At 33.8% G+C, this 15,730-nt stretch overlaps 1 protein-coding gene across 2 annotated transcripts; it reads right to left on the bottom strand.

Moving 5' to 3' along the window:
* Nucleotides 1–8,916: 8,916 nt before the first annotated feature.
* Nucleotides 8,917–15,421, bottom strand: LOC138874553 (putative Peroxidase 48). 2 transcript variants are annotated; one of them, XM_070153199.1, is made up of 5 exons: nucleotides 15,102–15,421; nucleotides 13,726–13,917; nucleotides 11,531–11,696; nucleotides 10,954–11,428; nucleotides 8,917–9,301 (listed from the first exon to the last, which is right to left on the bottom strand). In XM_070153199.1, coding segments are annotated over exons 1-5 (1,092 nt in total). In that variant the 5' UTR covers nucleotides 15,360–15,421; the 3' UTR covers nucleotides 8,917–9,300. The 2 variants fall into 2 exon arrangements, with proteins under 2 accessions (XP_070009300.1, XP_070009299.1); XM_070153198.1 differs by lacking the exon at nucleotides 8,917–9,301 and having other exon boundaries at nucleotides 10,873–11,428.
* Between the last annotated feature and the right edge of the window lie 309 nt (nucleotides 15,422–15,730).

The following is a 15,730-nucleotide window of genomic DNA, read 5'->3' as shown; positions in this document are numbered from 1 at the left end:
AGGTGGCTTATAGACTTGCCTTGCCACCTAGCTTGTCAGCTGTGCATCCTGTGTTTCATGTGTCTATGCTCCGGAAGTATCGCGGAGATCCATCGCACGTGTTAGATTTCAGCACTGTCCAATTGGACAAGGATCTGTCATATGAAGAGGAGCCGGTGGCTATTCTAGACCGGCAGGTTCGACAGTTGAGGTCGAAAAGTTTTCCTTCGGTGCGTGTTCAGTGGAGAGGTCAGCCTCCTGAGGCATCGACCTGGGAGTCCGAGTCCGATATGCGGAGCCGTTATCCTCATTTATTTCCCGACTCAGGTACTTCTTTCTTTTGTCCGTTCGAGGACGAACGGTTGTTTTAGAGGTGGAGAATGTGACGACCCGAAGGGTCATCATCGTAGTTCTTCCTTGTTCCGCGCTTGCAAGGCCTTGAAAACCTCGCTTTTAGTTGCCTCGATTGGCGTGCGTAGTTCGGGCGCGTAGCCGGAAAGTTTTTATGTTAGAATATGTGAATTATGTGAAACATTTGATGAATTTTGGTATTAATATGCATAATGTTGACATCGGTCAACATTTTGGGTAAACGGACCCGGACCTGTGATTCGACGGTCCCGGAGGGTCCGTACAAAAATATAGGACTTGGGCGTGTGCCCGGAATCAAATTCTGAGGTCCCAAGCCCGAGAAATGAATTTTTGAAAGAAATTGTTTTTTTTGAAATTTGATATGAAAAGGAGTTAGAAAATATAGGTATCAGGCTCGTATTTTGGTTCTGACGCCCGGTACAAGTCTTAAATATGTGTTAAGCACTATCTGTAAAGTTTGGCTAAAAACATACGTCATATGACATGTTTCGGACTAAAAATGGAGAATTTGAGTTATGAAAGTTGAAGAAAAGAAAATCATGTGTTTGAGGCTTGATCCTATGTATATGATGTTATTTTGGCGATTTGATCGCACGAGTAAGTCCGTAAGATGTTTTTAAGGTTGTGTGCATGTTTGGTTTGGAGCCCCGAGGGCTCGGGTGAGTTTTGAATGGGGTTCGGGAGGTCTTGGACTTAAGAAAATGCAGGTTCAGGTGTTGCAGACACCAGCGCGGCCGCGATCATTTCCACGCGGTCCGCGCTGGAGCCGCGCGGCCGCGATGCATTTTTGTGCGGTCCGCGTGGCTGAGTCTGAGGGCTAGGGTTTCAGGTTAGCCAGCGCGGCCGCGCATCAAAACAGTACGGTCCGTGCTGGAAGGGTTCAGAGAAGCCCCACTTTTCTCCCACTCGGCGCGGCCGCAACACATTTTTGTGCGGTCCGCGCCAGGTCCTCAGAAAGGTATACAAGTTCGGAAAATCTCAGTCATTTTTCACTTTTCAAAAACCCAAAACCTAAGAGGCGATTTTCCAAACAACTTTTTTTCTCCAAAACGATTGGTAAGTGATTTCTAACTTAATTTCTTTATTCCTTAACATCTTTTAACATAATTTCAACTTCAAATCAAAGATTTTCATGGGGAAAATTGGGTGTTTTGGGTAGAACCTAGGTTTTCTACAAATTGAGAAGTTGGACCTCAATTTGGGGTCCGATTTAAAAACAAATCATCTATTGGGATTCATGGGGGAATGGGTAACCGGGTTTTGGTCCGAACCTCGAGTTTCGACCACGTGGGTCCGGGGGTATTTTTGACCTTTTTGGGAAAAACCTTGAAAAATCTATTTTCATGCATTGGGGATGATTCATTTAGTAATTATTAATGTGATTAAGTAACTTATGACTAGATCCGAGCGGATTGGTGGTGGAATCAAGAGGTAAAGCTATACTAGAAGCGTGAGTTGAGTTTGGAGCATTCGAGGTAAGTGTTTGTTCTAACTTTGGCTTGAGGGAATATGATTAGGATGATATTTGCTACTTGCTAATGTGGAGTACGATGTATAGGCATGGTGACGGTTATCTATGCGCCGGAGTCTAGCATGACCGTGAGTCTTGATTGCTTTTAATTCGAATAATGTGACACAAGCTCCTTGTTTATTTGATAAGTTTCATATAATGTGAACGGTTGAGGAAAAATGATTTAAAAGGAGAATGTGTTGTGAATACTCCCTTGCCGGGATGTGTAGACTGATATATATATTCTCCCTTGTCGGGATATTTTGGGCTGTTAGTTGTACCCTTGCCGGGTTAAAGGTATTGAGTTGTTATTCTCCCCTGAAGGGGTCTACTATATGAAGTCAGATATTATGAACTATAATATGGGATCGTGTGGCACGCCGTCCACTTATATATGATATTATGGGATCGTGTGGCACGCCGTCCACTTATATATGATATTATGGGATCGTGTGGCACGCCGTCCACTTATATATGATATTATGGGATCGTGTGGCACGCCGTCCACTTATATATGATATTATGGGATCGTGTGGCACGCCGTCCACTTATATATGATATTATGGGATCGTGTGGCACGCCGTCCACTTATATATGATATTATGGGATCGTGTGGCACGCCGTCCACTTATATATGATATTATGGGATCGTGTGGCACGCCGTCCACTTATATATGATATTATGGGATCGTGTGGCACGCCGTCCACTTATATATGATATTATGGGATCGTGTGGCACGCCGTCCACTTATATATGATATTATGGGATCGTGTGGCACGCCGTCCACTTATATAAGATATTATGGGATCGTGTGGCACGCTGTCCACTTATATATGATATTATGGGATCGTGTGGCATGTCGTCCACTATATATATATATATATCATGGAAACCGGAGTTTCTTCTATTTAGTTCTGATATTTCATTTTTATCTGTTACTCCCCGATAGCATGTCCCCTCCCAGTTTTACTTTGTATTATCTTGTTATTGTTTTCTTGCACTTGTTGTATATATATCTGTACAGGTTAATTGTGGTAGGTACTGTCTAGCCTCGTCACTACTTCGCCGGGGTTAGGCCAGGCACTTACCAGCACATGGGGTCGGTTGTGCTGATGCTACACTCTGTGCATTTTTGGTGCACAGATCAGGGAGCAGCTTACGGACCGCAGCAGTAGGACTTCTGGGAGCTATCTTCAGTCCAGGGACTCTCGAGGTAGCCTAGCTGGCGTTCGCAGGCCGAAGTCCCTTTCCATGTTTTTTTTTGTTTGTTTATCTTGTATCAGACAAACATGATGTATTTTCCCTTCAGACATTGATTGTAGTATTCTGTAGTAGTCCGTGAGCTAGTGACACCAGACTCTGGGTAGCATTTTGGTTCAAACTTCCGCACTTTTGGTTTTCAATTACTTTAGATTTAAAGTCTTCCCCTTAGATTTTGTCTCGTTTATTTTATTGTTTGAAAGAAAGCAGGAAAGGTGTTTTAAATATTTGGCTTGCCTAGCTCCGATAGTAGGCGCAATCACGACACCCGATGGTGGGAAATTCGGGTCGTGACAGGTACACCACTTGCTATTATTGCGAACAGTATCATGCCTCTTGATATGATATTTGCAAGTAATGCACGACATAGAAAAATTATTTCGATTCCGCCAAGGCATCTACAAAGGATAATCCCCCTATACCAGAGTCGATTTTTATAATATAGTCTTGAAAGCTTGTTTTTCTTCAAGATTTAGCTTTGATTGTGCTTCCTCAGGCACTTGTATGGCTGTTTGATTCTTAATAATATGCTAACCTTTTTTACTATGTGATTAGTTTTTTTAATCTTTAACGCTCTTTTTTATGGAATAAATTTATGTACCCTAAGATTTTTTTTTAACTTGAAAAATAATTTTACTCATATTATGAATTTAAAAATAATTGAATGGGATTCTCTTGCTAAATAATTAAGTGAAAGATTTAATTATTTGGTCTTAACATAAAAAAATAATTTATTTTATGTTGATTAGATTCTTAACATTAGTTCATCTCTTCTTTTGAATATTTAGTCTTAATTATAATTTTATCCACAATAAATTTTATTTTCAAAGAGTAAAAAGATCGATCTGACGTTCCACTTTTAGATCTTTATATTTCCAGAATTATTAGTGCTATTGACTCTTACGAATCATTTTTCTTTCTCTTTCTTAAATATTCTTAAATAGTTTCTTAGTTGTTATTTCATAATTGGTATATTTTTCAACATTACACGAAAAATTAATTAAAAAAATGTTATTTGAGTAGAAAAATAGTTCAAATATAATATAAAAATATATCGTGAGAAAGTTTTTTTTCTCAATTTCAAAGTTTTATGTAATCAATTTAACATTACTTTTATTTTTTCTTGCTATTGGATATTATGGAGTGAGAATGCATTGCCAATACGGAGGATTCTTATGAAATTGATTTTATTAAACATTCCTACATATTTTTAATAAGAATGTAATAGACAAAATTTCACTAATTTAAAATATTATAAAACTTAACATAGAAGGTATTGTAGTCCAAAAAATAGGTTATTACAGTTATATCTTTTCCCTATGAGTTCTTTTGTTTAATATTTTATGGCTAGTTTGGTCTATCAATATTATATTCGTACTTTTATAATAGTATACAGAAGATATAGACTCTCTTTATTTCTAAATGGATTTGAACAATATAATACATTATCAAATTATATTAGTAATAGGACATTATAATATGTTTTCAAAATAAATTAGTAATAGAAACTTCAAAAATACCTGAATAATATATATATATATATATATATATATATATAGTATTGATCAAATTAGAGCATATTTCTTTGACGTGTTTTTGGTTTTCATGTTTTAAATGCTTAGGAAATAAACTAATGCATATACATCAATTTGATTTTTTGCTTGCTGGTAGTTTTTATATTCTAACAATATTTGTGAAGTCCAAAATAATAGAATATTATTTCTTTGAAATATTTGTCGTAAAACTACTAACATTTTTTAATTGTGCCAATTTAATGCTCATAGGTTAGGTGAGATCGTGAGATTCATCATGAAGGATTTCTAACGTGTAGTATATGTCCTAAAACTAATAGGATTATAAGGCTAATTAATGTCTAGAATTCCGGTTATATCCTTTTACTATAAATTATTATGCTTAATATTATAAGGTTATTTTTGTAAACCGACATTGTATTCATGCTTTTATAATAATATAGATATAGACTAGTCTCTATGTCACGTGCCTCGCACGTGTAACCCCTAAAATTATTGCAAAATATAGATTGAAAAATATTACTATGAGAAATATTTTTTCATGATAAGATATTTCATTTTGCGTCAGTTTTAGAAGATGGTGTACCGGATATTAGTATTCAAAGAGAAGACACACATAAGAAAATATAATGAAGTAATTTAGTAATGAAATACCAATATAAAATTAGGTTAGAACTTATTCGTATTGAATGTTTATATCAAGCAAATAAATATATGACTCGTGAAAGAAGTACGATGCAAATAGAAAAAGGAAAGAAATTGTGTATTTTAAATTCCACCACCAAAAGGTTTTACTTTAGAACTTAGTGGTTTTAGTTACTTGTTGCTTAAGTTAGCCCCAACAGAAATAAAGTTTGACTTCGAAGATTTAAATTTTAATTAGTGGTTACTTAACAGAAGGAAATGAGTCCCAACAGAAATAAGGTTTTTCTTTGAAACTTTTAGAGTTTCTATTTTTGGTTAATTAAAGTTACTTCCTACGTTTCAAATTATCTGTCATGTTTTTTTAAAATAGTTGTCTCATATTATTTAGCATTTTAGAAGTCCAGGACAGAATAAATTATTTTTTTTTCAGTTTACCCTTAATAATAATTGTTCTTGAAAATGGAGATAACATATAAATAGAATAAATATTCAATGAAGAGAGATTATATCTTAAAACATAAAGAAGGATAAAATAGTCCAACCTTCCTCCTAATTAATGTTTCTTAAGGGCGTGTAAAACAAAAACACGATAGATAATTTGAGACGGTGGGAGTAAAAAATTGAATCCCAACCTGAAAAAGTTTTCTTTGGAACTCTGAAAATCGATATAATTACAATGTTATTCAAAGAAAAAAAATCTTCATTTAATAGTAACATGTGTGGTAAAATCAAATAGGTATATTTCGTCTTCATCCGAATTATTGTAATTTAAAAATTGATATATTTTTGTCGCTCAATATTTTGCTTCTATCTATGATTTTTATACCAGCACAAGTTGTCTATTGACTACTCGTACATTCTCTCCCTTGAAAATAAATAACACGGCTAATACCCTAGGTATTTTATCTTCATTAAAATTAAAATTAAACATTAAAAAAACTTTACTTTAAATCCTCGGTCCTAATACCCTAGGTATTTTATCTTCTTGAAAATAAATTAGACATTATTATAACTTTAGTTAAATTCCCCGTCCTACATTCTCTCCCTTGTCCGCTCATAAAGTCGGTATTTTATATCCTTTGAAACTACTCCTAAATCCTAATAACGGACGATTCAAACGCTACATAAATTAAAAGATGGAAAAGTTAATTGGAAAATCATAAACCAATTAGAATATAATTCCTAGACACGCTCTTTCTCTTAAATCAAAGTAAATTCAAAACAAAAAAGGAAAATAACAAAAATATTATTATATCCAATAGTATAGTTATATTTTAGGACTATTTTTGTAATCCAACATTCTATTCATGCTTTTATAATAATACTAGTCTCTATATATGTGCGTTGCACGTAAATCTTCAATCAATTATTTATGTGACGGGATAAGAAACTAATTATATTAGAATATACAAGAAGAAAGAATCCTTGTAAAGAATTGATATCGATACAATGCTACATCTTTGAAATGTTAAAAATCAATGTTATTACATTGACATAATACCTAAAGCACGTTGGTCCATTATAATTTTTGCATATATAACGTTATTGGCTAACCTCTATACGCATTGTATCATTATATAAGGCAATTGGGGGATCTAAAGTTCATATCACTATCATGATGGGTGTCCTTGTCTTCAAAATCAACCTATGTATGAAGAAGATCTTTTTAAGTTTGGTATAATAATCTTCTCAAGAAATATGTATAGTGAAGGTCATATAGTCTCAAAATATGTAAGTATTATTTCTGGCAAAAGTTATTGGTATCATCTTCTGTGGAGTGAAAATTGAAAAGTGTTTTGCTATTACCAGAAAATGTAACTATCAAAAACTTATTTAGTATCGACATATTTATTTTTATTTGCTAAGACATCTCTTTCCATCATGTATTTTCACAACTTACATTTTCATGACTTAATGATGAAAATATTTTTCTTGCTATTACCATTGGACTTGGGAGCCAATTTGAAGTTTGTTTCCCATGTTAACTATACGTTGGTCTAGGACTGATTGGCGAGACATCAACAAGACTTGCACTTTGTAAAAATATATACTTGTGGCATCTAATTATGTAATTTCGTTGTCTATAGTTAAAGGTGTTTAAAAATATTTTTATTCATGTCTAACTGGTATGGCTTTAGAACTTTAGCAATAAGGAGGATACTTGAATGATATTATAATTCCATATAGATTAGGAATAAGTTTTTAAGGGTTTGAGATTATCTCATAGGTGTAGTCTAAAGTTAATTGATCAATTATATTTGATACATACCAAAATAAGAAGCGAAGCAACTTTGTAGGAGTTATTGGGAGTTTGTTGCATGTTTGACTCATATTATAATTAGAACTAAACTTGCAGTTTAAATAGAAAAAAAATATTGTGTAGTATATTGAATATTATAATTATATTCATAATTAACGTGCTTTATTATATCTAATAAATTTCTAAAACAGGTGATTAAGAAAATATTATTTTGGACTATAAATTAACATAATGATATTTACAATAAAATCAAAGCAAAAATTATCAAATACATACGTATCAAGAACCAATAGTAGAATATATTAGAATAAAATAATTTAACAACCAAGAATAAAGAATTTATGATAATACTATCTTCGAGTAACTCGTAATTCGAGTCTCTTGCAACCTATCAACATGAAACGTACGTAAAATATAATTTAAAAGACTGGCAAAATATTGTAAACGTTAATGTTCTCATAATTTGAAATTTCAAGAATAGTTAGTAGAGACATAAAGTTAATTTACCACCAAAGAAGATATGTATTACCCTAAGAATCTAAAACATGAAGAATAAAATAGATTAAAGGAGCGTACATTAAATGGAATTTAAGATAATAAAATTAGCCTTGGTAAGCTAAATAAGAAACCACTACTTTTATGGAATATGTACCCTATCAAGAAGCAAATACACAATTTATTAAAGTAGCAATCATCCTATGGCATCAATTTCGCATGGAACCTTTTGTATAAAATCATTGACTTCCAGCTTCCTTTAAATACTAAGATAATTTGTGGTAGAATCCCACAAGGAATCAAATGTTTGAATAAGAAAGGCTTCAATCCCATTGCGATGGTTACTTGTAAGAGACTTCAACTATAAGATCGGCGTATAGTGTAGTTTAAATCGGAAAAGAATTCTAACGTTAAATAATTTACAATTATATCCTTAAATTATATAAATTTTTAAGGTTATAAAAGTCGATTAATGTTTAAGGGATATTTTAGTCGTTCAACATTTAGCATAAATTATTCGTGCTTTTATAATAATATAGATAGATAGATATAGATATAAATAGATAGATAGATAGATAAATATAGATAGAGGTATAGATATAGATAGAAAGATAGATAACAGGTAGTGCACCGCCCAGTGAAATCCCACTAATGGGGTTTGGGGAGGGTATACGCAGACCTTACCCCTATCCCGAAGAAGTAGAGAGGCTGTTTTCGAAAGACCCTCGGCTCAAGAAGACAAAATAACAAAAGAAGACAATATTAGTATCACCACAGAAATAATATGAAAGAAAATATATATATATATATATATATATATATATATGAGAACAACATGAAATCAAGAAAATTGATATCAAGCAAAAGCAAAATAGTATCCCTACCAAACTAGTCTCCCAAAGTTATGGCATAAGACAAGACTCAACTACCTCCTAACCTACAACCCTAATATTCGACCTCCACATGTTCCTATCAAGTGTCATGTCCTCGGAAATCTGAAGCATCGTCATATCCTGCCTAATCACCTCCCTCCAATACTTCTTAGGCCGTCCTCTACCTCTTCTCGAGCCCTCCACCACCAGTCGTTCGCATCTCCTTACTGAAGCATCTCGACTTCTCCTCTGAACGTGCCCGAACCACCTGAGCCTTGCTTCCAGCATCTTGTCTTCAATGGGAGCCACGCACACCTTCTCCCGAATATCATCATTCCTAATCTTATCCATCCTACTATGCCCGCACATCCACCTCTATAAAATATAAATTTGTAAGTGGGCGTTTGGACATAAGAATCATAAAATTCCAAAAAAAAAAATATTTGGAAATTAGAGTTGTGTTTGGACATGAATATAATATTGGGTCGTTTTTGAAGTTTTGTGAGTGATCTAAGTGAAAATTTAGAAAACAGCTTTTTGGAGTTTTTCATATTTTCGAAAAATTCCAAAATTCATCTTCAAAGTAAAAATTAAAAATCTTATGGCCAAACATTGATTTCGAAAAAAAGTAAAAAAGATTCTTATGTCCAAACGGCCATAAGAATTGAGAAAGAGCTGCCTACCTTTGGTAATGCCTTTAAGAATGCAAATTCGATAGTAAAATTGATAATACTTGAAACGACAGTTTCATCTATTGTTCTTGAAAAATATAATTTCACAGCAAATATAAATAATTCTGTAGAAACTAATAATGTCAGAATTAATGACAACGTCTTTGAGAACACCAACAAATTATTTGGAAATATTTCTTACTTTCTGTTAGAAAACTACAGTTTCAGAATTATATTTCATTGTAAACATTTGTCAGATTTATTAGAAATATAAGAGGAAGAAATTAAAAGACTTTTTCCATAGCTGATATAATATTCAGAATTTGTTACTAATATAATATAATTCTTAATTTTGATTATTTCGTGTAAAAAAGGGGCAACAACTTTAGCACCAACAAAGTAAAAAAAAATGTATGAACTACAGATGCCTTATATAATGCGACATTAGATATTTATTAGGGCTACATCAAAAGCTTTCAATCAAAAACAAAAAAAATCTCATTAGGGCTAGGCTGTGCCGCTGCTAAATAGACATTTTTGGAAGGAAAACTAACCCTAGAGAAAGAGGAAAATAGTTAGAAATTTCAACGTAAGAGTTACGCACAACTTATTAGTTTCCGAAAAAGAAAAGAAAAAGTAGGCGCTGCCTTTGTTATAAATAGCCATATAGCCTAGCCCTTGAACAATTAAATCTTGGAGAAAGATGAAGAAACTTTCATACATTGAAGCTATATCTGATTGGCGTGGCAAATTCTAGATAGATGATTATCTATATATGAATCTGCCACCCCATTCAGATCTGATTTCAATCTATGATTATTGTATATTGATCCATCATTGTTAACAAGTTATAGGTATGTTTTAAAGTTCTTTGTTCAATAATTGTTTTCGGTATAGTAGAAAATTACATAGCATTAGGTGATGCATCCGATACAATAACGCAAATCTTGATTATGATGTTCACAGTATAAGATTTTACAAATATTTGTTTATGAAGTTTACTCGCCGCATGAATTTACGACAAATACTGACATGAACTCTTGGTCTAATTATTGCAGAAATAAGGGCCATCATAACAAGTTAATCAAGAATTGATCCAAGAATTTTAGCATTCTGTATCATTCTAACCAAATCTAAGTTTCATACTTTTCCTTCAATTTTGTGTATTTGAAATACGAAGCAGTAAAAGAAGATGTTGACATGGGATAAGACCGTAAATGCTTTGGCAATTTAGCACTTGTTTTTTCATGGTGATGGTCAGAAGAAATTTAGTACTATTTGTTAAGCCAACAAGTCAAATTCCTTTGAAGTATAACTAGTCTATACCATATTGTACATGAATGCAGTAGCTCTTACTAGTTAGAATTCAGATGGGAGCAGCTACGCCGAACCTCTCCTTGGGATCCAGTAAGAACACCAAAATCTGACAACTTAGCCATGGCATGAGCAAACTCTGTTCGGAACATAGTCCCATCATCCAAAGCATAATCAATCACAACTGCTGCAGTCTTTTCATTCGCCATCAACTGTTGATCAGCAAACAGTAGCCCTCTTTCTCTCATCAAAGTCTTGTAGTAGTGATTATCAAATGAAGCTCCAACTGAGGAAAATGCGGATAGTCTCTGGGAGTATGACATAGCAGACTCACTCAGACTCCTAGCTATACGTTCACTGAACATATTGTTGATGGTGTTGTTATTCTCTGGACACTTTCGCTTCAACTCTTCAAGGAAGTCAGAAGGAATTGTTGGATCAGGCAAACCTGTCCCCATAAAATTACTGAGCCTTGGCCTAATGAATTCACAACCAATCTTCCCAATATTATGTCCCCCTTCAGGTGTAAGAAAAAAAGAACAGAAAAATTTCAATAAATGGATATTCCAAAAATAAGGTGCAGGTATGAAGAGTAAAGTAATGGGATCAGAAAGATTACCAAGGAGTGCCACTGTTTCCCTCTCATCAAATCCTCTAAGGGAAAACAACCTAAGAGTTTCGCTGATATTCCCATTTGGTCGCGGAATTTCAGCCATGGCCTCATCAAAGAATGACTCCTTACTATCCCTTCTGCCTGTTAACACAGGATAATATGGTCCGCCAGCCTAAGATATAGGGAAAAAGCACGTAATAAGGAAAGATTGCAGAATGTTAAAAAAAAAAATTGAAGAACACTTATCCTAACTTCATGTCTCTATCAAACTCAAGCTTGAAAGAATCAAAAATCAAATTGCTTTCTTGAACGAGAATTTGATGAGCCTTTTTGTCTTAAATGTTTGATGACCTTGTTTATACTTTGGTTTCTGCTTCATGCTTAAAAAGCATCTTTCCAGTGTTCAACTTGTATAAAATAACTATTGTTTTGAGTTTACTGGTGTAGGTTTTAAACTTGTTGACTCTATCTAAATTTATGGCCAATGACTCTGAAAGTCAGCTGTTTTCCAGCACATAAAAGTAGTTCTCATCTAAAGTGCTTAAGCATTTAATGCTGATGCTGTCATCTCTTTATGTTTATATCAAACTGATAGTTCAACCATCTCATTCTTAAAACATCCAAGAGTATGTACTGCTATATGGGAACATATGTAACTCATGCAGTTTCGGTGTATCAAAACCTTGTAAGCTTGGGCTATGCTAATGAACTAGCTAAAGAGTTATAATGACTCCTAATTAATCAATTCGTTGCAACTAGCTCACCCACTTGCAAAAATAACCTTTTGAATTTCTAGCATGGACTTTCTTCGAATGACTCGTTCCTCACCATTTCAATAAAATCATAAATGAACTTTCTACCAACAAAAATGGCTCCCCTAAGAATTTCTTTTTTTCCTTCCCACCCACACTGTCATCGAATCGCCATAACCATCTTTCACGGGGTGCCCAGCCTGAACAATGCCTTGCCAAGGTTACAACTAGCAAAAGTACGCAATCTATGAAGTGGAAAGAAGAGTGAGAAGTACGTCTCTAGCTAAGTGGTCACTTTCATATACTATTTTGTATGAGATCGTTTTATCTTTTCTGGGAGGTGGTGAAGTGATTTATAGTTATTTTGTTAAGTCATATCAATATATCCTTGTGGAAAATTCAGTAAAATAGACACTTAAGAGTAGCATAGCCTCAGAGTCACAGTATCCACAGTTCCCAAAAATAATAATATATAAAAAAATAAAATAAAAAGGGTCAGAGACTAAAAGGTGAAGGGAAAAAAATTCGGTAGTGAAAGAAACAATTATCCAAAATAATCAATAACAAGGAGACAAGCTAACATAATTGTCAATAGTGTTGTTTGGAAGTTCTGAAATAACAAAAAGTAAAATAAATATTAGAGAGGTACTTCTAAAATAAATTTTATTCAAAACAAAAAAAAGATTGATGGTTATAACTCGAGAAGACTTGGATTAAAAAAACAAAGGCATAGAAGAGAAGAAATAGTTTATTGGGATGAAATACGAGAGCTACTCTTCAATCTTTGTTACTGTATGAGGGCTGTAACTGCAGCTTTATTTTTTACTGCATACAACATATATTTGTCAATGGTCATTTAGGAAGAAATGGAAGCATTTATCATATTTTATTTAAAATAATATAGCTTTACGAAACTGCTATAAGCGAATTCTAGGATAGATTTTGTTCGTAAAGAGTTCCTGAATGAAGGTAAGGATTGAATTGGCCAGCCAATGGCTAGTGTAGGTATGCATATGAAAACAAAGAATATATAGAAATTCTAATTAAGATAAGATGATTGATGTAGTTTTCAGTGGCAGTTTCACTGGAAAGAGATTCATTCGAGTGAGAAGAGCATTTTTCACATTTTACTTTATTAGTGACGATAGAAATATGGAAGGTGACAGACAACAAATGATAGGTCCAATGGAACTTGTGAAATAGACACTGATAATAGCCATTCGGCTAAAAAATCTAGAAGAAACTTCTCATGATGAATAGTTTATTATCAGAACTATATATTCTCATGATGAAGGTATCAAAAGTGTTTGTTATGTACTAGGAACATCTGAATATGCACAACAAGATCATATGAATTACACTTACAAATCAGTAAAAGAATAAAAAAAAAATTAAAAGGAAACCTCAGGTAGTTACTACAAGAAAAAAAGAACAAGGCCAGACTCATACCAGAACGATGCCATCTCTTGTTGCAAGGACAAGGATATCAGAACAAGAGACCACCCCAGGACATGCCTCCTCAATTTCGTCTTTTATCATGTCGATGAAATTGAACCCTTTCAGTGTCCTATTTGGGATTGCCTCGCGTTCAATAGTCTCATTCTTACTATTGTCAGCAAGCAGAACAGATGCGTCGCAGCCCTGGAATTAACAGAGTAAGAAATTACATAAACATACAAACTTAGAAAGGAAAGACAAAGATATTGCGACTGTCTTCACAGGTGACACTAGTAGTTGTCAGAGTCTTAGAGTGGCTATTGAGATTTAAGAATAAAAAGTTCATTGACATTAAACATCTACAACTCTTCCTATAAAGTAAAGGGAATGCTAAACTCAGTAAGCAATACGAGAAGAGTGGTAATGCTGAAAAATATATAATTAGAATAAGAGTGCACATTTGAAATTCAAAGAGCATCTACAGTTGGAACTTCCATCGAAATCAAACAACTTACACGAGGCACAAATATACATGAGACCATAGGAAGAATGACAAGAACATGGCACACAAATTAAGATAAAAAAGCAAATTAAAAAGAAAGAAAACACCCACAAATACATTGCAGAAATACAAGCATTACTGCTCACATCAGGAATTACTGGTCAGGACACGAAAGAATAGAACATCCAAAGAATTATGTACGCGGGAACAATACAGATAAAACTACATGCTAAGTATTCTAAACTCATTAAGAGCACTTATTAAAAATAGGAATGATCGAAGCAGTTATGATCCTTGACTTAGAAAAGACTAACACAAGGCACGAGAACACATAAATTCATATGAAGAATTAAAAGGTTACAATGCAACAGATGAAAATTTTCAAGGCTAATTATAGAAATGTCAGAGGAAATTAAAATGAAGTCATATTCATTACATGCAAGGAAAATATTAGAGTGAAATAAGGCATGAACAAGAACCAAGAATACCAGTAAGAAATGCAAAAACCAGCATCAACAACAACAACAACCTAGCATAGTCCCACAAGTGGGGTCGGAGAGGGTAGTGTGTACGCAGACCTTACCTCTGTTTATAGAGCATCGGCTTAAGAAGACGAAAAACCAGCATCATATACACCATATATTATGACTTCCTAAATGCTTTTCTTAACCTCCATAGGAGGCTCAATTCCTCCCCATCCCCATCCACATCCCCAAAAAAGAAGAAAAATTAAACCTAATGCTAGAATTCATAAAACACCCGATTAAATGAATCCAATGTACAATGCTCAAAAAGATAAAGAAAAACACATATCAAGAATTCGGAAATTGCAACAAAGGAAAAAAAAAATATGGAGCACAAAGAAATTACAGACTAAGAAAAATACCCCAATGAAACAATCATGGAAGAGCAGGCGCAAGAGTTGTGCTGGTGCATTGTGTTGCATTGCCACTATTCTGTGCACAGTAGACCACACTATTTCCTCTACATCCCTTTCGCATTGTTCCTCATAATAATTATATCTGATTGGCGCGGCAATTAAAGCGCCACTTTCTGGCATTGTCGCCTGGGCCATCACTGTTGTCACTAGGAACGCAACCAAGAAGGAAAGAACCGCCATGGAAACCAAGTTCTTGCTCAACATTTGGAATATTGAGTGGAAAATGTAGCGACAGTTTGGAGAAAGCGGAAGTGAGGACTGACAACTTACTTGCCTTCTAATTATACACATATATATATATATATATATAAAGCCATTAACTTCTCCTATATGAGTACCTTTATATAGCTTATTAAAAATCATTACATAATATAAAGCAAAGGAAATGAAAACTTATAAAGAACAAAATAAAAAAAAATGGTATATGAAGGAAATTTACTCGAACATTAACTTTTACAACGATATTCAATTTGAGAAAATTGCATGTTGATTTCTAAACTGAAATCTTACTTAAATTTTTGGCTTTTCGATTTAAATTACATGCAATAATATTGTAATAAATTGTTTACATCATG

The sequence above is a fragment of the Nicotiana sylvestris genome, chromosome 8 (genome assembly GCF_000393655.2).
Source record: "Nicotiana sylvestris chromosome 8, ASM39365v2, whole genome shotgun sequence".
Classification (NCBI taxonomy): domain Eukaryota; kingdom Viridiplantae; phylum Streptophyta; class Magnoliopsida; order Solanales; family Solanaceae; genus Nicotiana; species Nicotiana sylvestris.
Note: the sequence above shows the minus strand (reverse complement) of the source record. Positions and strands in the feature narration are given on the sequence as shown.